This window comes from Haemorhous mexicanus, chromosome 19, assembly GCF_027477595.1.
Source record: "Haemorhous mexicanus isolate bHaeMex1 chromosome 19, bHaeMex1.pri, whole genome shotgun sequence".
NCBI classification, from domain to species: Eukaryota; Metazoa; Chordata; class Aves; order Passeriformes; family Fringillidae; genus Haemorhous; species Haemorhous mexicanus.
The window spans coordinates 2,527,109-2,549,436 of NC_082359.1; the positions used below are offsets into that span (position 1 = coordinate 2,527,109).

Consider the following 22,328-nt stretch of genomic DNA (forward strand, 5'->3'; position numbering starts at 1 on the left):
GGCAAAGCAGCATGTCCAGCACTGCTCTTCTATCCCTGCTGCCCTCTGACAGCCCAGCGAGAGCTGCTCCTGCCTGAGGGTCTGGAGAGGATTCACTGGATAGCACAGACTGGGAATCAGTGCAGTGGAGGGGGATTAACAGTCCTTTGGATCCACGCTTTCACTGCAGCTTTAGTGATTCATTTCTAGACCAAATGCTGGTAACGGATTTCTCAGCGCTGACTTTCAGCTGCCCTTGTTCGACCAGCCAGGACGTACAAAGCAGGAGCCAGTTCCCTGTGGATAGCCCAGATTTAGCTCTGATCCCAATTGTCTGGTGTGCCAGCGGCGGGTTCGACTAGTAACGCGTGCAGGGAGGGTTCTGGTTACAAAATGCCTGGAATGAAGCAAGCAGGTGCCGGGAAGGTTAACTGAGGGGAGCGCTGCGTTAATTCCCCATCCCCTCTGGCTGCCCCGCCTGCCTCGGGAGCAGCGGGACGGATCTCCCGCAGGTGAGAGCTGCACCGAGGAGCTGCCATCCCCGGCGAGCACCGTCACACCGCAGAGCAGGGGTAGCTCAGCTTGTGGCTCCCAAGGTTGTGGCAGTCTGGAGCAGGAGCCCCCGTGAAGCAGATGGGCTGAGTCACGGTGCTGGGCGCGGGGCTCCCAGGCTGCTCCCGGGGAGGGCGGCCGGCTGGAGCAGTGCGTGGATAGCCTGACTCAGGGTGGGCACACAGCACTCGGTGTCGGTGAGTCACAACAGTCGGTGCCGCCGTGGCTCCCGGCAAGCTCTCAGGGCTTGCAGTTCAGAGCAGGAGGCTCACCCTGGGACAGCTGGGATGGTTTCTAGCCGGGCTGCCGGCCTGTCCCCCTGCTGCAGCGGGGCTCAGCCGTTCGCACAGCGACTGCCGGTTTACAGCTCGGGGGACGGAGGGTTCCAGAAATCAGAACTGCTTTACCTTTCCCTGCTGAGGTTCAACAGCTGCTACAGGAGCAGCTGACCTGTCCTCTAGAAAACAAGGCAGAGGGGATGATGTGGGGGGCAAAAATCAGTACGGCTGCTCTAAGGTGAGTGTGGACCTCAGGAGCTTTTCATCTGTGCACATTCCACTCTGGAGAATCATGTAGGAATGGAACTGTGTTCTGCTGTGGCTGCAGTTTATTTGGTCTATTTAGGTGTATTTACTACTGGTGTAAGCTCCAACAGATACCTCTGGGTATGTCTAAAAGGGTGTTTGACATCATACCAGTTTAGAAATAAAACCTTTTAAATAAATCAGTGACAAAATGATGAACCCAGCTGATGCCAGCTTGCACTAAAAAATGGAGGCTTCTGCTGCCTGTTGTTGAAGTAACTGAACTACTTCAGATTTGCACTTGTGGAAGCCTGAATGCAGGTAAGACAAATAAACCCACCCTGAGTTACTGCTTGCTTCCTGTTACCTTTTACTTTTTGCCTTTTAGCCTGAAACAGGATTACCAAGCCCACTGACTGTATCTGACCCATTCTTATCTTTAAAACACAACTGATTTTCTCCAAAACATAACTTGCCAAATGTGACTATTTGATGATAAGACACTATGCAGAGTTGGCTATGAATGTTTATTAACATCACATGGAAATCTGTACTCCAGAGAAGACAAACATGAGGCTGTCACCATACCTACAGAGTCCAGGGAACCAATACAAGCTTTGTAGGCTTCTCCTTCGCGGCAGTTGCGTGGTTGATGTTCTTCTTAAGTTTTCCTCCTATACAGGATCAGCTCAAGTATCAACACTCTGTTAATGATTTAACTGGAAAACCCCTTTAAGTTTAGTTACTATTGATCTGGATTCACTGAAAAGGCAGTAGATGACCAGGATGTGGGTTCTGACTTCCAAACACGGTTCTGATGTTCTGCACCAGCACCTCATGGCAGGGGCCAGAGCTGCAGTCCCTACTCTCCAGTGCCTGCACAGGTTACACCATAATTACTCAACCAATAATAAGTGAAATTCAAACCATTGCATAAACCAGTCATTCTTACAAGCACAGTCACGGGCATCACAGTAAACCAAGGTTATGGTTTCCAGAGACCCTGGAACGCCTGGGCCAAGGAGCACAATGAATACAGTGGTGGAGGAGCAGGAGCAGCACGGCCGGGTCGGGTCGGGCGCCGGGGTAGTGGGAATCTGTGTCACCAGAGATGCAGCTTTTTCATCTGAACCTCCAGAGCCCAGCAGTATTGTCTGAGAAGAGGCACGAGGATGGAACAGGAGAGTATCATTCAGCCTGGCAACAGCATTTTCTCCTGCTTAATTCTTCTTGATTGTGGAAAACTTCAGTTGGCACGCTCTGTTCACCCACAGAGCAGGGCACTGTGAGGACAGAGTAAGGGCTTCAACACTCTGCTGTTACTGTCGAGGGTTTCAGACTAAAGACAACAAATAATACTGTAAGTTGAGGCAAGTTTTATTTAGACTGTACAAACAGGGCCTTGGGGAAAAAACACAGTGGCTTGATGTTGGGACCAGTTCTATGAATTAAGTGGAGTAAGAAATTAAAAAGGCACTAATCTTAAGAAAAGACACTCCGTATATTCTAAGAATATAATTCATTTAATACTGTTAATCTTGTAGCACAAAAAATAAAACAAGCTATGATCCCCAAAATAAAATTTAAAAGCTTACACTTAATATTATTGCCTGAAGATCATGGTCTTTAAATTACATATTGTGTTTAAAAGTTTACACAGTGAAGACTGTCTCAAATACAAGGCCACCTTTCCCACTGCAATAATTGTATCCTTGTCCCAAAATACACTTTAACACAAATAAACAGAAAATGACAACTATACAGGAACGCTTTCACTGGTCCCAAAAGGCAGTCTTTTAGGCAGGTCTCACTTTCAAATGCAGGTATTGAGGAAAATGCTTGAAAACTGGACTAGAAAACAAAGGCAGCCCACTCATTCCCAGGATGTTAATACAATATAAAAAATTACTTTACAGGCACATGAAATGGCACAAAGAATGCTGTTTTTCCCTTTACAAAAATAATGCTCGGGCTCTTCAGAGCCTCAACCCAAACAGGATATTCCCTTTTGTTTATTCTTTCCCAATTTGTAAACAATCATGAATTAAATAAGCGCTTATCCAGTGACGGACACTGATTAAAACAGTTTTCATTTAAACTTTCAGACTGGTCAGAGGCTTCAATGTTTATATACACATGTACACAGCAGGAGGAAGCCAAGCCTTAGTTGGCTACTGTGGCAACAGGTCATTACACCAGCTCCTAGTTCCAAAGCAAGGACAACTTTAATGGTGCATAGATTGAAGCCATCACTTGTAGGCTTTCATGCTTCATATCAAGGTTACCTTACACGCCCAAGAACATTTACACTGATAAGATTATCACTCAGATTTAAGAGGTTTCATAAAATGACAGCACATGTGTAAGCAAGCGACAAGCAATTGAGATTCCAGAGTCCTTCAAAGAGAAACACACACTGATCCAATGCAGTCTTTATATGAAAATACTTGTCTCATTGTAAAATAGCCAAGACACATTTTGAAGCGAGGTTACAATCAGCTTAGGCTGGTCAGTATGCTACATTGAAACCACATTTTACATACCTGAACCACACCGCTGCTACTTGGAGAAACACTCTTCATTCATGGCCTAAAACCAGGTTCACAGAAATTCAAGAATTCTTGTCTTTGCATCAGATACCACTACACACAAATTTTGCATAGTTTTGAAGGTAAAGTACTTTGCTTTTCTGCAGTATTGGAACATAATTAAACCTAAAACAATGTTTGTGTTCAAAACTTACACCTTATTCAGTGAGGGGATGAGTCAAGACGTTTATTTCAGTGAAAAAAAATCAGGTTAAAAGTTATGTTCAAGATCTCAAATCTCACAGTATTTATTTACCACGCAAAGGAAGAATTCTACAATCAGTCTTCTGAAGAGCTGCCTGTAACTAGGTCAGGCCTGAAACAAGATTTCTCTGCAGCAGACTGAGTTTAGTGCAGTTTGTATTCAGAAGATGACTTTCAGTAGTACAATCTGTGTAGTAAACGTGCAGGTACTGTTGGGGCACAGGAAAAACATGACCTTCTTTAGCTAGGAGAACTGCATAGCTTTTCTTTGCAAGACAAAATGTCAATGCCTATTGTCAAGAATTACAGCACCAAACGCTTCAGTCAATGCTACTCTACTTCACAGTTAATTTGGTAGTAAAATGCTCTACAGGAACTTCCAGACTGTCAGCCACTTGATGATCAATACTACAGAAAACAGTTAATAGATGAATGGAGAGGCTTCTTTAAAACCTGGCATTTTGAATGTCTGCTTGTGAATGCCATTTCTGCAGTTCTTCAGTGCCTTCCAACGGAGGATCTCATGGCACTCCCACATGAACTACCAACAACATGCTTTTATTAGGATCAAGCAACACAAATCAACAAGAAAACATGCTGGAACTTAAGACAATGTTTATATCATTAGACATTTGTAAGATCTGATGACATTCTGCAGGTGTTTGAAGTTTCTCATTTTGCTACAAACAGCCTACCAAAGCTGAAAAATGGGAGCTGCTGTTTTCCTGCCAGCTTCCACACTGGACATCTGCCTTAACCAGGCTGTCTGAAAAGGGAGCTTTTGTAGCTGTATCTTTGCAGACATGTATTCTGTTAATTCAGTGTTCCATCATTTTGAAAAGAGCATTCCAGTTCACCTCCAACACGCATTTGAGGAAGGTGGCACAGGATTCCCCTGTGCCTACGCTTTCACACCCTGCACACAGGCTCAGGCTGAGCACCCAGCTGCAGAACCATCACAGCAGGAGAGCTCAGGAGGGGAAAAGCTACACGAAGAGGGCAGGAGCTACACCAGTAACAGACACCTCTGTGGCCTCCTCCAGCCCGAGCACTATCACATGGAGAAGCCAGGCAGCTGGCTCCAATTGACCATTTTCTAGAGGATGCAGGGAGGGAGAGGGACCTGGGTCATAGATAAAACAGAGCCAATGCCTTAGGGAGGGTAAAAGAAAGATGTCAGCATGCAGAAGAGCTGGGATACAAGCAAGGAAAAAGAAGGAAGGGGAAAAAGAAGATGAAAGCAGCTCTGGAAGAGAAGCACAGCAACACAGACACCCTGGTAAAAAACGTACTGTGTTGGAAAAGGAGCTTTTGATGAGCTGGGGCTGGTATAGCTAGGAAACTTTGGAGAGAGCAGGGAGCCTGCAGAGAAATGGATATAAAAGGTTTTTAAATGTTTAAATAAGAGGATTTCTGTCCTAATAAGAAGTTCTTCTGTCCCACTCCTACCTCTCCTCATGGCAATCTGATCTGTCTACCAAGTAACAGCTTGATGACAAGCACTTCTGTACTAGTAAAACTACACTTTCAACACTGCAGAAGAGCTGTACGTAGACCAGGCCAACGTGTTTCCCCTTAAAGCTCACTTTCTACAGTTAGTGCTTGCAAAAAGCAACAGAAATGCATTAAATATGTCAAAACCAAGTATCAACCCCCTCCTAGGTTTCCTTATAAATAAATGCCTCCGCTTCAATGCAGCTCAACCAACGGTTATTTGCATTTAACACACACTGTTTCAGGAAGGTCAACAACAAGCTTAAGAGTTAACAGAAAAGAGCAGTGTCTAATACAACTGCTTAGAACACATAAGCTCCAATTATTGTCCTTTAAAGAAACCATCATTTTATATGTACTACCTTAGGACAGGTCGTTTCAAAACTAAATCTTCTTCAGTTCTAAAATTGCATTTTTGTTGTTGCTTTTTGTTGGACAGTAATGCACGAAGTTGCGTGTTTGATCTAAGATTAGGGCTCTTCCTACTGAGCAAACCAGAGAAAGTCCATGGAAGTCTCAACAGGAAAGGTTTTCTTCCCATAGCTCTCTGCTATATTCCGGTTCAGTCTTGTCCAGCTTAAGGCCCAAAAAAGTTTTAAAAGTGAAACTAAATTCTGGATGATGTAACTACGATCTGAAGGTCAGGCAGTGCCTTCAGTTGTATGTAATCCAAATGTATATTAAAAGAACTGTCAAACTGCAGCAAGCTGGAAAATGGGCAATGCTAGCAATGTGCCATTAAGTCATCATCCCACCTCAAACAATGCTCGTGGTAGCCAGGAGAATGAAGCAGCAGTAAGTGGGCAGGGGAGTCACTCGTTCTCCTCGGGGTTCTGAGGGTCGAACAGCTGCACGTGCGTGAAGGGGAAGAGCCCTTTCCGCCCGTTGACTTCTCCTTCCCACTGCCCGTTGATGTTCATCCTCGTCACCTTCACAATGTCTCCAACCTGCAGAATCAGAAACAAAAACACCCCTATGGTACATGGCTTCTCACCTCTGATACAAATCACACCAAGAACAACACATCTTGCCCTCTTCTTGGCAGGAGGATCAACTGAAAAGTTACTTTTACTGGATTACAATACCAACACTTTGTTGCTACACATAATAATGTTGTCTGTGCTCTTTCTGAGACTCTTAATTACATGTGTATTTATAAAGATTACTGAACTACACCTCTTTTTATAGGAGAGCTTACAGCTTCGTGCAACAGTATCTTTAGCTTAGATATAAATTCACATCAGTAAAGCTACCATCAGCGATGAGTCACAACATCCTTTCAAAAGAGCACAGTACTGGGACTGGTTTTAGCAGCAGCCGACTTAAAAGAAATGTAGTTTTTCAAAGAAAGGTTCCTAAGGCAAAGAAACCATTACTTGAAGCTCTAATTCTGATGACCACAGTCTTAAGAACCTTCTGTAATTTCTGAAATAATGGTACACTTCCAAGGTGGGGAAAAGCAATCTCAAACTTTTTATTTTTTTAGTAGCAGTAGGTGTAGATTCTAACTTTATTTGTGGTTTTCACATCTACTCCTGTCAAAGCATTTGAAGCAGGAATGATGACATGTCAGGCCTTTCCTACCATAACTATTCTCTTCCTATCTGGCAGTGGAAAAGGAGAGCAGTCTAAGCTATGATCAAGCAAGAAACAACAGCCCAAATGATGATAAATTATACTCTTACTGTTTAACAGCTGTATTTAATCTGGATCAGGACAATTTACAAGGTGAAATATCCAAACTGACAAGAAGCATTTAAGATAAGCTAAATCCTCACTCTTCTGAGATGCTTCTGGAGACCTGAACACGTGGTCTGTTACAGCAGCTCTCTGACTCTCCCCCTCCCTTCCTGTTTACTTATTTGACTCTATGTGGTAACTACAGTAAATATTAGAAAAGTGACATTAGCACCTAGAAACTAATTTCACAAAAAGTAGAACCAGCCTATGACCAAGGCCCAACAGTTGCTAAGTTTCTTTCCCAAACTAGGTCCAAGCTCTTTGTAACTGAGTCTCAGTTATCAAACTACTGTTGTGAAATTCAAAGGAAACAAACTTTAATCTTATTTAAGGAAAACACAGACATTGATACAGTATGTAAAGCAATTGGTCTGCATTTTCTAAATAGTACTGGAGTTCAGACCAGATGTAGATAGGCCCTTGCCAACATCCTTAAACTTTTCAGGTGAGACCTGTGTATTTTATGTTAATGAAAAAGCCCTGAGTTTACAAAACAATGTGCATGTCACTAGATGATCTGAAGCCCATTCAACCCAGTTACCATTACCTTAACAGGTATTTTTGAAGATCACACAGAAGCAAGAACCCTTAAGTGAAATTTAAGATACTATAATAAACTCATTGGCAGTCACTCACTGTTATGTCTCTTAAAATAAAATTCACTGAACTTTGAAACTATTCTCAGAGATTTAAGCTCTGTGTGTTGCTCTGCCTTCCCTACTTCTTCTCCACTGCTTTGGTTGTCTGTGTCCTGTCTGCCCCCATACCTGAGACCAACTCACTTGGAACAATTGTAATATTGTGCTTTTGAGAGAGGAGAAAACCCTTTGGACTCCCTTAAGTTCTTAGGATGTAACTGAGGCCATTTTACTTTCTTAAATGTACATTTTTATATATGCTGCTCCTAAACTCAAACATGAAGCCAGCACACAGAACTGAGCAGTTAAACACTGCATGTGCACACAGAATTCACCCAGCTGCCTTTCTTCTCTCCAGGGCCTGCTGCAGCATGCTCTGATTGTACATTTGCTAAAAAGCACAATTTGTCAGACTCCTCACTCAAGAAAGCTTTAAATAGCAACAAGATGACCTAAACAGGAACCTAGCAAATGTTTCTTTAGGAAAATGCTGATAAGATCTATAAATACTCAGTGTTACATTTGCTACATTTAAATAACCCTTGAAGACAGATCTAAGTTCCAAATTCTAGACCCAGCCTGAGGAAGATACAGCCAATATCACAACAGTTTAAAGCTAATGAGTTGTGTTTTCACTACACCACAAACCAAACCCAACCTCAAACCCTTTAATCTTAAAAATAATCTTTTGAAACAGAAATGAGGAGCTGCATTTTCTGAGAGTCTGACAATGTAATTCTGTTCATGTGCTGTAGAGATCAATCCATTATTCTGTCTGAAGCTCTAGAACAGATATTCTTCAGCTTGGTTCTGAAGGGCTTCACAGTGTGAATAGGTTTGGAAATCTTTGCTTCAGCTGAGTGAAAAGAGTATTTAAACATGTCTCCTCTTGCATGGCACAACCTGCCCTGTAGATTAATGATGTAAAATGTCCTTCATGCTGCTGGGTGGGCAAAGCTGCTGCACAAAAGCATCTGCCACTGAAGAGAGCTGGCTGACAAAAGCTGCTCAAAACATATCCCATATGCTGAGAGCCACTGGAATAGTAAATTAATTTGCAATAACTTTCTACTATTTTTGAGAGGGCTTTTTTTTTTAAATGACAGCTGCTGAATATCCTCTTGGGCTATATTATTTTTAAAATGTAGTTTCCCTGAGAAGACTAAATTAAACAGCATGTTGAAATAAGATTTTTGGTACAGGAACCTTGATTTCATGCTAGACTTACTCATGGATCTTACCTTAAAGACCTTAATTTCAAAAATGTCTAGATAAATCTGGTCAAGTAGTCCCTCCTTTTATTTTTCCCCCAAGTAAAAGCATTATTTTGTAAATGCCTTTTAAGGCATGTTAATGCCTTTAACATGGTCAGCTGAGGTGCAATCTCCCACTAAATTATTTAACACACTATTTTTTTTTCAGAGAATGTTTTAAGCCAGTTAGAAGAATTGTCTTATGATTAGGCACAGGACAGAGTCAGGAGACCTGGTTCTATTCTCATCTCTGCCACAAACTTCCTGTATGACTCTGGACAGCTAACAGCCCTTCTCTACAGATGAGGAGAACACTTCCTTAGACTCAGCATCTCCCAGATCAGTTAATTCAGCTGTGAAGCACACCAGCATCACTGGAATAAAGCATCACTGCTCCAATGAGTAATACATCTGAAATGCAGCCACTTGGTTACACCCAAGTGATAAAAATCAAAATGTGTTTTAGATAGCATCTTTCATTATGTCCTTGTTAGAGCATGAATTCAAAGCCCTGGGGAAACACAAGCTGTGGAACATGCCAGTCAGAAAGGTTACTTCACTCCCTCTAGACTCTTCCATACCTGCCTTCCATTTGAAGCTGATTCATACTCTGCAAAAGCTTCCTGCAAGCCATTTTAGTCAACCAATTCAATGAGTTTTACAGATATTCCAACAATTCTATGTTAATAGTTCTATGGCTGATAAAGTTCTGTAGTGTAAGTTTAAGGTGATAAAAATGCATTAAAATTCTAAATCATCATTTTAGCCCACCGGGTCAGTGCTGCAGAAAACATTGCTCTCTGGAATCTACAGGGTGTTAAATCTCAGTCATTATCCTAATTAGTGTCACAGCTCACCTTCTCTGGTAACACTAACATTAATACCAAAACCAGAACAGTTCCTCAGGCCAGCTGTCTGTCTGGAGAAGAACAGACATGGTCCAACACAGAAAATACCTGACACCCCATTGTCCCCAAAGGGAGGAAGTACACAAGAGAGGCAGAGTTCAGCCACTCTGCAAGCAGGCAAAAGGAGCTGCTGCTGTATTGGGAGAGCCAAGAAAGCACCAGGCTAAAACCACAGCTTAATGACTTAATTATCCTTCACTTCTGATGCTCTGGGCCAGAACACAGCTGATGCCCAAACTGGAGAATCAACCAGTTCAGAGGAAAAGCTTCATCCATTCTTGAGGCATGAAAGGAGGTTCAAGGGCAACAGAGACATGTGCAAATGCTGGATGCAATTAATCTGGCCTCACCTAGCAACAGGTTAAAACAAAGGAATTTTCCATTTCACCAAGAGCCAGGAAAATTGTCAGAGCAGGGGCTGCAGGATCAAAAAAGTGCTGCTGTTCATTACAGGTGGTAGTAGCCTGTCTCCTTCAGGTGAAGCCACTGGGGTGACTGTACAGAATTTGGAGAGTTCACTTTCAGTTCAACAGTTCAACAGTTACTGCAACTAAAGCTCCCTGATCAACAATTCACACTACCCAAATGTAGGATCAATACTTTGCTTAAAATCCAGACTTTGTGGGTTAGCTGCATTTTAATGTCTAACACAGCAAGGCTCAGTTTCCTTGGCTTAAGAAAAACACAATGCTTGTTGTCTACTGAAAGAAGTAGCCTAATTTCCTAATTAAGAAAGTTCTACTGCTAGCACATTTTGGCCTACTTGTCTCAACTTTCCTTTGAAAAAGGAAAAAGTTAACTGTAACCTAATTGTAACAAGCTCAGGAGAAATATTGTAAGTCAGTTATATAATTATGGTGTATGGATATTTATTTCACCAAAACATTTCAGTGGCAGGTTAACTCTGTACTAGCAAACATACACATGTATGATTGCTGCACCACAAAAAGGCAAACTACTTAACACTAGAAGGCTGGCACAAGTCTATGAAGTGCCAACACTAGTATAAAAACTTTTAAAAATATAGTGCAACTCTTGTTTAAAAAAAAAGAATAAATCTTTGATTCAGTAACACTGTTAAGTCTGGAGATGAACTCTAGAACCACTGCTGCTGCCTTCAGAATTAACTAGGACACTGAACAGAGCATTTAAGAATCATTTTCTAAACAAAACAGGTATAAACCTGGTGGCTGCTGCTGGTCTCCCACTGTCTGGCTCCTTACCCTATTTAATTACATTTGATAAGTGAATACAGAATGTGTTGTTCATGTCCTGCTTAGAGCTTGTCAGTTTGAAACAAGGCTTCATTAGCACACTATTTCTAATAGGCTGGCTATGGAATTACTGCAAGTTTTTAAAGGCTGGGAAACTTTCAGGTAGACTTTGCTGTTCTGTATCACAGTAACAGTGCCAAAGAGTCAAATCCATCACCTTCCTAAAGTGTAAGTCCTTTGAACATGGGATTGCCCTCCTGGTTTTCCCACAGTAATCAGCAGGATGGAAGAACAGCAATGCATAACCCCGTGGTGCAGAGTTTTGGTTCCAAAAAGCACAGGACACTGTAACCCTGTGCATCATACCCCTTCCTCCAGAGCACCAGAAAGGAAGGAAATAGCTTCTTGGCCAGAAATACACAAGTAAAGAAACAGACCTGGCTCCTGGCTGTTGAGCTTTTCGGTTAGGGGTTGGGTTTGGTGGTTTCTATTTTTATTTTGTAGCTTGCTTGTTTAGTGGTTTGGGTGTTTTTAATGCAGTATCCATCAAATTCTACACATATTAGTAATAAAGTTAGTTGTAGTGACAAGCTACAAACTTCAATCTGTAGAATTTAATGTTCATTAAAAGCATTAAATCTGAACTGCCAAAGTAACTTAACAGACAAGAGCATGTGTAAATCTTAGAAATACATGTAATTTATTGTAGGCTTTACTAACTGCTCCCTGGTGCAGGGAGATGCACAAAATTCCATGTACCACCAGCTGTAAGCTTTGAGATAATGTCTATACTTACAACTACCATTTTAGCCTATCAACAGATTACAATTTAATTTTCATTTTGGAGAGTAACAGTGGAGGATGTAACACAATAGGATCGAGTCAACACTTATGCAACAGTAACTCCAACAACAGCAATATTGTTACCCAGAGAGGCTGTGACAACAACCTTCCTGGAAGTGCCCAAGGCCACCTTGGATGGGGTTTGGATCCACCTGGGAGAGTGGAAGGTGTCCCTGCCCATGGCAGGGGGTGGATGAAATGAACTCTAAGGTCCCATCCAACCCAAACCACTCTTTGATTCTATATACTGTTAAATAAACTTAGCCCAGCAAAAATAAATGCCCTATTGACTATTCTACAGAAATAAAATTGTAGTTGCTCTTAAATAGTCACACTTTTAAATTCACCAGTTGAATTCATCTTTATCCAATCTATCAGATCTCATTTCAGATTTTCTGTAGAATAGTCACTTGGTCACTTACATTTTTCATGTAAGAAATTTAAAAAATCCCCAAAAAAACTTGCTTACGAAACAAACTTCTCTGTAACAGGCTATAAATTCTTACCTTTCCTTAAAGAAAAATTCTGTCAGCTTCTGTAAACAATAGTGTACAATGGAAACACTGGACTTGCAGGCAGGGAGCTTGTCCCATTTTCAAGCTGAACCAAGAAGAATGACACTGCTCCACTTAAAAGGAAGCTGAGCAGATTACTGAGCCATGGCTTTATTTACTCCAGATGCTATTCTCTTCCTTTTAAGTACTGTCTGCGTGCTGACCACACAAGGCTACAGCCAGCAAACAGATATTTTGCTTTCACATTGCTTTAGCAGTTGAAATGAGGTTGCACAATCAGTAACCATGTAATTGCACTCACAAGGTGTTCTACCTGAACAGCCACTTAGGCTACACCTATTCTGAGGGGGAGAACTGTCAAATAATATTTTTATGAAAGAACACCATTCACTTTCTTCCCCAAAACAGTCCCATAACCTGTTTTTTGTCTAACAGTACTTTCAGTGGTCTTAAAAACAGAAGTTTCAAATGGTTCAGTTTATTTAGTAATGTGTAGAGCCCTCACAAGGCTGGGATTAAATATTTTATCAGGGTCCTGCAAGGGTTTGGCAAACTAAAGGAAAATAATGAAAAGAAGCTAATTTTTTTTTTTTCTTTAAGAATAGCTCGTGTGACAAAGAAATACTGCTGTAATGAAGCTGCTGAAGTTCCCTGTGCATGGACAGACATGGAGAAGCTGAAATCACTGATTTCACAGAAAATGTAGAGCAGTTCCCAGAATTCTGCTTCTGGAGCCTCTTGAGAAGCCACAGTGTGGATGAGGTACACTTGCAAAGAAAACAGACTGCATGGGAAGACAAAACATGCCAGTGTCCAGAGACACAAAAACATGAGGCAGTAAGTGATCAGAGCACCAGAAGAATCTCTCAAACAAAACTTCAGTAATTTGAAGGTTCAAACCAAGTCAAACCTATTTGTTGACCAGAGAATGAATCCTACTGGTGTCTTAGAGGAGCCAAACTGATGGGGCTAACTAGGTCACTTAAAGGGCAAGTCAGAAAAGGCTGTATGTAAGGTCCAGCCTTCCAAGTGGTTCTGCTCCCTGCAGCAGTGCAAGTTCCCTGAAGTAATTCCATGACACATTGATAGCATAACAAAATCAAGCTCTTGCCTTGCTTTGCTTTCAGAAGCATGAGTAGTTTTGGCAGGAATTTTCTGTACAGTGCAGTTGGCAGTGAATTTACACTTTGTTCTATGATAATTTTCACACACTGTTCACAAATAACGAGCTGCTAGATTTCACAAGACAAAGAAATCCCAGTGATTCATATTTAACTTTTAACCCCACAAGAGTAACCTTAGAAGTCTTACAAATACAGGAGTAAAGCCATTGGGGTGAGCACTCTGAATAATGGGAAGTCACACATATAACCTTCCAAATTTCAGTTAAAAGTAGCAGCCATAGGTAACAACTTTAACTTGCAAAGTAACTGAGCAAACACAACATGAAAAGTTCAAAAGTATTTTAAAAACCATTATTATTTTACTTGCTAAAATGTTGCTGCTTTCTATGCTTGCTTGCTCCCATTTGTGCCTGGAAGTATTGCAGCATGTTTAAATTTCACTTTTTCCAGGTGAGACATTTTTGAATTACAGGTTAATTAGCCTTCAGTATCATCTAAATGTCAAAGTATCAGTATTCTGGATATAGCTTTGAAAAACAACTTCCAAAAAATAATTTATTTCAGTTAAACTAGAAGTATGATACAAATTCTTTACTATTTACAGAACAGCACTCTAAAGTTTTACAAGATATCTCTAATAAAAATAAAATTTAAAATGCAATAGCAAGCACAAAACCTTGCAGCCCTTTAGAGGTTACACTACACTCCTCACCCCCAGCTGAGGTGTTAAGGTTTCTTAAATTCCACTTTTGAAAACCAAAGCAAAAGGGACTAGAATATGTCTGATATATTCTGCCCATATTTCAGCTCTCAGCACAAGATCTTCAATTGCACCTCACAGCTGAGGATCAGAAACACCAAGTGTATCAGCCAGCAACCTTTACCTTTCTCTGCAGGATGCCACTGTCAGTTCTTAGCCTGGAACTCTACAATGATTAAGGAAACATCTCTTCCCTTCCCCAAGCTTAGGTGGAGAAGCAAAGCCATTCTCTCACTAGCACTTCTTCAGCAGGGGTACACTCTTCAGCATGTTACCCTTGTAACATCTGCACAGCTGAACAAGCAAGCAGGGAGGCAAAATACAGCTCCCAAAGTTATCTACTAGGTCACTTTTCTCAAAGGAAGTGGTATAGATGAAGCAATTCTTGTGGATGTTTCTTCAGAACGTAACCTAACTTCTCAGTCCCCTGACATAAATAAGCAGACTCCACATGAAGTCATCCACACCAACTTCACCATAACAATTTTTAGCTTCTTCTTTCACAAGGCAATTGAAAACTCAGAGACTGGAGGAAAAACTTACCTCTAATGCCAGCGCAGTCTTGTCATAAGCACAGGGAACTCTCTTTTGGACAGCTTTGGCATAGACTGGTCCATTCTGTGTGGATGGCAGAGGATTGATCACTGCTCCAGGTGTGCTGGATACTGAGGGAAGGGGAGTGGCCGTCTGAGGCTGAGCGTAGGCGTGGGCAGGTTCTGGAATACCGTAACTGTTGGAATTCCTGTTTCCATGCTTCCCAACAGCAGGTCTGCCTAGCTTTTCTACATAAGGAACAGGAATCATCCCAATCCGACCCTCCTTGTTTCTGGCACTCCACCACTGTTCTTCTGGCTTCTCCACAATTGCCAGTAACTCGCCCTTTTTGAAGGGCAGGTCCTCGGCGTCGTTGCCATGGAAGTCATAGAGAGTCCGAACGTACTCCATGTTTTCTTCTGCCGTGGACATGGCAGGGGCAGATCCAGATCCCATTGGTGGGCTTGGAAACCTGAAGGTTTGGTAAAAGGAACAGCTATTGGTTTGCATTTCCAGGAACAAAGCTAAGTACCAGGTCTGCAGTAGGATCATCAGTTAGAGAAGAGTTACTTACTTGGATTTGTAACAAAATCATTGGCTGGGTAGCACTGTGAGGCGTTTAATGAGCAACTCACACTTCTCAAGTAATGACTGAAATACCCAAAGTAGCTTCCCCAGAAGCCCAATATAATCTATCATGGGATGCAGAAAACTGAGAGAAATAATGCAAAATCTTTATCCACCTGTTCTGGATTGTTGTGAAGATCTTAGAGTCAAATTTATTCTATAGCTTAAGTTATGAGAGTAATGATACAGAAAACCAAATCAAGACTGGTTGGGTGATTGAGGTGGAAAGGCAATTCATAAAAATGCAGCTGTGAATCTCTCCTAGAGTCCCCTGCCACCTCCAAAGTCATCCAAATAATTTTATTTGGTTTTTAACTTCAGCACCCACTTCTAAAGAATTCAGTAAGCAAATGCTAGACTTGAAGCACCACAGAGGAAAAAGGGAAGAAAAGTAAGATGGTATGACATCTTCATATAGACTCTATGAAATACTTGCATACACTGATAGGAAGGAACCAAGGGAAAAAAGAAAGCAAGCCTTCTATAAATATTCCTTTGCCTGTTAACCATATTATCTATAATTTATTTACATAATTGTTTATTACTATGTCCATCATTTGTCAAATACAGTCACTTTGTTGTCTGTGTTAATATATGACTGTCCATCAAATGAGAATGCTTTCACTATTTTCATCATAAATGTTATACTTTTTATTCAGAGCAGCTGTCAAAAAACCTCAGTGGATATAGGCCACAGTAGACACTTATTATCTAAGCTATGAGAGCAAGAATGCATGTCATTAGCCTACTTCAATTCTCTTCTGCTACTTGCAAAATACGATGGAAGTCAAATCCCTGTGATTTTTGCAAGATATGCCAGAAGCCCTGAAGATAAAGATATTCCATCTTTCAGACACCCTGCTGCAGCCAAAGCAGGGGGACAGAGGGAACCCTTCAGGAGCACTGCTCTGCATAAGGAAGAGCTCAGGAACATCAGCAAGGATGGTCAGAGCTTACTACTAGAGATGCAAAACAAACAGAAAGTTTTAAATGGTCCATTTAGAACTGTTTTAAAAGTTTGAGACGTCATCTCCAAGATCTAGAAGTACTGAAGAGCTCTACATAGAAACCACCTTTCAGACTGTACTTCATGAAATCAAAAGAATGAACAGCTTTCAAAAGCACAAGCATCTGTGCCCAGGAAAATGCCAGCGAAATAAGAATTAGCATAACAGTTCTGAAGCACACACCCCTGTTCTAAATCTAGTCCATTAAAAATAAAAAACCCAAAAATCTGCAAATGCTACCTTTCATCCTCCCTCTTGCAGCAGGAAGTCTCCTTTGCACAGCATTTAAAATCATCAACCACATAACTGACTTTTCTAAGATTTCTGATTTTTCAAAGTCATGCTAAGTAAAAACACCTAGCTGATCCCATTTGTAGCTCTATAAAAAAGTCAATTCACTGCAGGTTAGGTCCCATTTGTCTCTGTGCTGAGAGAACAATATGCAACCAAAACCTTGAAAATAAGGTGGTACTAAAATGTTCACAGAGCATTTCACACAGGACTCCTCACAAATACCAAGTGTGCAAGTGCAATCAGCTCTTAAGTTCTCAAGTGTTTTGAGAAAGCCAAGCCAGTCATGGCCATAAATGATTAAGAACAAATTTTTGCATCCAGAAAGGTTCAAGAATGTCCAGGCTGAAGAACAGATATAAGCATGAAGATTGCTTCAGCCTAAGACTTTTTTCCTTCCCAACTCTCCACAAGTTTAAGCATGCATGTAATACTGGGCAGCTCCATTCCTGCAATGGTGGAAATGATCTTTTTTTTCATCTACCCATCTCTCTAGTCACAATCACTACCAAAAGGCTGCCAGCAGCTTGAAGGGCTCCTGAAGGTTGTGCTTTCTGTCACATCCTGCCCATCACTTGACAGCTTTCAGAATGACTTTTGAACACTTGAGTTTTTCAACCTGACGAGCTATTGTCAATCTTTGACAAGTGACTGTCATTAAGGACTGGTCCATGCCAAGGTTCAATTGTGATTGTAAACCTCAAAGTTATTCTTCCCTCCTAAGAACTTGCTAATCTGCAAAACATAGTAAGATATTAAAATGCAGAATTCAGAAGTGAACCAATTTGGATTTATTTTTTTAATATGTGACTACTTTTCTCTTATTTAATTTAATTTCATTCTATCCAGGAAGCCCAAAAGTTTTGACAAAAGATACTGAGGATACTGAGAAAGGTTTTATTAATTAAAAGTAAGGAATATGTTCTAGGGTTCCTCATAAGCAGTTTACTGATGCATGTTGCAGGTATGTCCCATGCTGGGACCAGGACAAAGAAGGAGCTCATGGCCAAGTCACATTTTCCCATCCTCCTAGAACAGCATTTCTCAGCGAAGTGTATGGTATATGCAGATATAGATGAACAGTGCCATAAGCAAACTGTGAGAAATAAGTGTTTCACTTTCTTTTGTTGGTGCAGAAATGCCACTCTAGAAGTTTGGGAAATGCTGCCCTAGAATGTATTAATGCTGACTTAACAGGGCGAAGCAGTCTAATCACATAAAAGCCAGCTCTATTGTAATCACTGTGGGTGCAGGGGTAGACAGCAAACTAAGCTCAGAGGCTGTACTTCCATCAGGGAGAGGACTGGCGAACCAGCTTCTCAACCATCCTTGGAACAGAGACAATGCTAGAAGAAAAGGGTAACACAAAAAGGGTGACGTGCGACCACACCCTCTTTCCAAGCAATTACAGCCCGTGGCAGAGGTACATGGTACCTTCAAACACAAGGTCAGCACAGGCCCCGTGGATGATTTGACTGAAAGAGCAACACTTTTAATTGTCGGCGAGGTCCAGAGAGTTAAGAAGACCCGGTGTTAGAAACGAATTTATTAGTATTTATTCATAGCATCTACATCCAGTGCCAGGCTCCCGGAGCTACTGGGCTGGACCATGATACCTTTCCAGGTCGCACCTCCTGGCGCCACTCGGGGCAAAGGTGGCGGTGGGTGTGGCGGGGGCGGGGGACACTCACCTGGGCGCGGGCTCGATGAGGGTGGTGGTGTCCAGGTAGTGGATCTTATAGAACTCCAGCAGGGCGGGCAGGTGCTCGAACTCCTGGTCGCCGATCTTAAAGCGGCGGTTGGGCAGGGAGTTGATGATGTAGTGGGAAACGCGGGAGTTCTCGGACACCGAGAGGACGTAGTCCCCCGGGCAGGTGGACGAGTCCCGCACCAAGAACATGCCGTGCCGCTGCCCTTGCAGCCGCGTCTGCGCCTCCGCCCGGGACACCGGGCCCACGTACCAGCTGGAGCGGTCCGACGAATCGAAACGAGCGGCGGAGGACATGGCTCCGGGCGGGGAAGGGGAAGGAAAGGGAGGAAGGAAGGTGAGGAGCCCGAAGGCCCAGGCGGAGGAAGAGACCCGGAGGAGGCCTGGGCAGAGAGGCCTGGGAGGTGGAACGGGCTGGGGGCGAGGGGGAAGCTGCTCGTGCCTAGTCCAGGAGAAAGGAAACCCAGGGAAAGGGGGATCAGGGAGAAGGAAGCTCCGCGGCGCCGGAGGCGGAGGGCCGAGGAGCGGCTGGGGTGGGGCTGGCCAGACGCGGCGCGCAGGGCCCCCGAGTCTCCCTCAGCGGCGGGGTGTGCAGGGCATCCTTCCCGCCTCTCTCAGGCCTGCGGCGGGCCCGGCCAGGCGGGTGACGAAGAGCAGCGGCGGCTGACACGGCCAGGAGGCCCGAGAAGGCGGCGAGCGGAGCCGGCTCGGCTCGGGGCGGGACGGGGAGGCAGAAGCGCCGGGCGCCGCGTCCTCCCGCGGGTTCCTCCCCTCGCGAGCCGAGCTCCAAAATGGCGGCTGCGCCGGGCCGCGCGAACGCTCCCAGACACCGCCCCGCGCACGCGCCATGGCGGCGGCGGCAGCGCGGGGCCGCGCCCGCCTCAGGGGCCGGGCGGAGGCAGGCGGCGGGGCTGGGCGGGGGGTTCGTGCTCCGGTGCCTCTCCTCGGAGTCCAGGGGAGCGGGAGAGCCGCCCCTTCCCCATTTCCCCGCGCGAGTCACGCAGGCCGTCCGCGGCGCACCCGCGGTCGGTGCGGTGAGTGAGGCGGGGGTGACCGCGCGCCTGCAGCATTGAGGGAGCCCTCCCTTGTGAGGGGATGCAGCAGGCGCGCTTTGACTCGGGTCACCCCCAGAAAATCCCTTGGCCTTAAGGCATCTGAGGGGAACCCTCCATCACCTCCCCATCCCTCTCGGCACGTTCTCCCTGCTCGGTGCCGCCCAGCCCCGGGTTTGCTCCCCGGTGCCCCGGGACTGCCTCGGGCCGCTCTCCCTGCTCCTGGAGCTGAGGGGTGCCAGCACCCTGACCCCAGGCGGTGTGCAGACAGACACCGCCTCCCTTGAGGTTTTGCTGGTTTTTACTAGTTAATTAATTTTCTTTTAAGGAACAAAACGGCCCGCTGTGATAATCATCTCTGATCTCGAGATAATTTCCTACGTGCTCTAAGGGGCCGTTTCCTGCCTCTTCATAGCCTTGTTCCCAGATAACGGGGTCAGAGCCCGGCGTGGCCCAGGCGGGAGGGAAGATGGTGTCGCAGCCGCTGAAGAGGAAGGAAGCCCCGGAAAGGACTCAGCAGGGCTCGGGGGCAGCGCTTGGCACATGGTGCGGATGAGCTGTTTGAATTTGAGAGGGAGGTTGGCGCCGTGAGCCCGGACAGGCACCGGGCTCTGACTCAGCCCCGGGGCCGGCAGCGCCGCTCGGCCTGTCCAGCCGCAGTGGGCAAGGGCGCCACGGAATATCGGCACTGCTCCCCGGAGGTGTGGAAACCTCTGCGAATGGTGTGATTTTAGCTCAGTCTTGTGACTTGGTTTAATTTGTGCTTTTGGTATTCGCTTTGCTTCAGGGCTGGCAACGTGAAATGAAGCAGCACTTGAAAGGGAAAAAAAAAAAAAAAGCCGGTTAAAATGAGAAATAGATTTAAGATGTCGGTCTTGAAGCTCTTAACTGGACTGTTGTGCAGTGTTATTTTTCATGCTCTGCCTTTTCCAAAAGTTCAGTCATTCCACAGTCATTTTTTTCCTCTTTGTTCCTCATCCTACGTTGGCAAGCAGTGCCAGCTGAGGTGTCTGCATTGGAACATATGGGCTCTGTCTCTGCAGACATTTAGCAGAGTTCAAATCATCTAAAATGGAAGACTTCTCCAGTGTCATGTTTTAGACAAAACCATCCAGGAAAAGTCTCATCATTAAGATGAAAGGATCTTAAAGCAGCCCCTGAATCCATGTGCAGGTATCATTTTACCAGGCGCTGACATACAGCCATCTCCTGGGTGGAAAACAACAGCTGTTGGTCATGTACAGCACAACAGTGACCTAGAGATGAATAATTGCATCTGAAAAGTCACACCTATGCAAAAAATGTCATCCATTACTAGGAAATACTACTTAGTAGCTATACCTCCGATCCATTCCTCCTGGTTTAAGTGCTTGTATCTGCCAGTAAGTCAGTTTTAAACACCTGTAGACAGGCTACAATAGAATATGAAGGTTATGATGTTTTCTTGTGTCATTTGAACAGATATGGCTTGCTTTCTGTTTGACCATGGCCAAAATACAGATTAAAAGATAGCAATTGTCTTGCAATAATATGCTAAATAATGTTTAAAAATAATTACAAAAGCTGTAAGTTAGCAACAGATTTAATTACTCATAGTACATAAAAAGGAAAGAAATATTCCTGCTGCTTCATTTGATTGAATTACAATTTTTGTTAAAATAAAACCCAAAAATACATAGTGATTTTGCCTCCATTTTGTAGAGATAATACTAGAATCTCAAAATAGTTGGGACATGTCAGAAATAACTAGCATTAATTATAAACCAGTTTTTGTGCAGTACTGCGTGGGGCTGGACTGCTGCTGGAGAACCAACACTACCACCTTCCCATCCAGAGAGGATTCTAAGGCATGGAGAGGTGTTGGAAGGAACTTTCAAATTAGATGTTCTGAACTTCTATGTATGCAGGTTGTGTGCATCCTTCAAGTAATTCCCTCCTCAGTTCTAGCAACTGTGGTTAAACTAAACCAGATATTCTAGGTGAGAGATCCCACATTCTACTTCCACATGGGAAAAAGGTGACTTGTTCATCATTAATATTTTCTGATATTTTCTGGGCTTCAACTCCCTAGACTACAGCCAGTCATCTCAGGTGTATTACATCCCTACAAATGCATTTGGTTTAGGAAGAACGGATGCATGTCTGGTACCACTTTACCTTTTTAGTACATACAAATACCTTTATGCTCTTTGACTTCACCTGTTGGCAGCTGAGTAGGGCCAGCTTTAATGCAGTGGGGGAGATGGGGAGCTCAAAAGTGCATCAGCTGCCCATGAAATGAACCTCAGTTGGCAGAATATTCCCTTGAGAAGGCCCTGTACCTCTTTCCCTGTGCCCAGCTGTTCCTTCTTCCTTTCACCAGAAGCTTTTGATCCCATCACTTGGGCTGAGTGCCAAATAAATTGTGCATGTGGCTCATCCCTAAGTAAGGAGAAGTAAATTTCTGTCAAGGGTACAGAACAAGAATCTTTATTTTGTTTCAAATCAAGTACTGGGTATGCTTCCAATGCAAAATTAACGACCCTAATTTAAACGAGGAGGAAAATGGGAAAGGATGTGTTGGATTTGGAAGTAGACAGCTGGAGAAGAAATACAGTAGTGAAAGCAGTTGTGAAACAAAACTGAAGCAATCACAATCACTTCTGCAAATGTGGAAGCCTGAAATACTTCAGGATACAAGTCCACTAATTACAAATCTGGCAAATATGCCTGTACAGCTTTACCTCTGTGCTGGCAGGAAATAGGAAAATAGATCATCAAGGAAGCTAATTAC

At 43.5% G+C, this 22,328-nt stretch overlaps 1 protein-coding gene and 1 long non-coding RNA gene across 2 annotated transcripts; one reads left to right on the plus strand and one right to left on the minus strand.

The window, feature by feature from the left end:
• Window positions 1–1,568: 1,568 nt before the first annotated feature.
• CRKL (CRK like proto-oncogene, adaptor protein) lies at window positions 1,569–19,304 on the minus strand. The gene is made up of 3 exons (XM_059863791.1): window positions 18,487–19,304; window positions 14,880–15,342; window positions 1,569–6,288 (listed from the first exon to the last, which is right to left on the minus strand). Exons 1-3 carry the CDS (start codon window positions 18,798–18,800, stop codon window positions 6,154–6,156), a joined length of 912 nt encoding a protein of 303 aa, XP_059719774.1. The 5' UTR covers window positions 18,801–19,304; the 3' UTR covers window positions 1,569–6,153.
• On the plus strand, window positions 18,701–21,231 carry LOC132336374 (uncharacterized). The gene is made up of 2 exons (XR_009488862.1): window positions 18,701–18,840; window positions 19,884–21,231. It is a non-coding gene; the product is annotated as an uncharacterized LOC132336374 (long non-coding RNA).
• The last annotated feature ends 1,097 nt before the right edge of the window (window positions 21,232–22,328 follow it).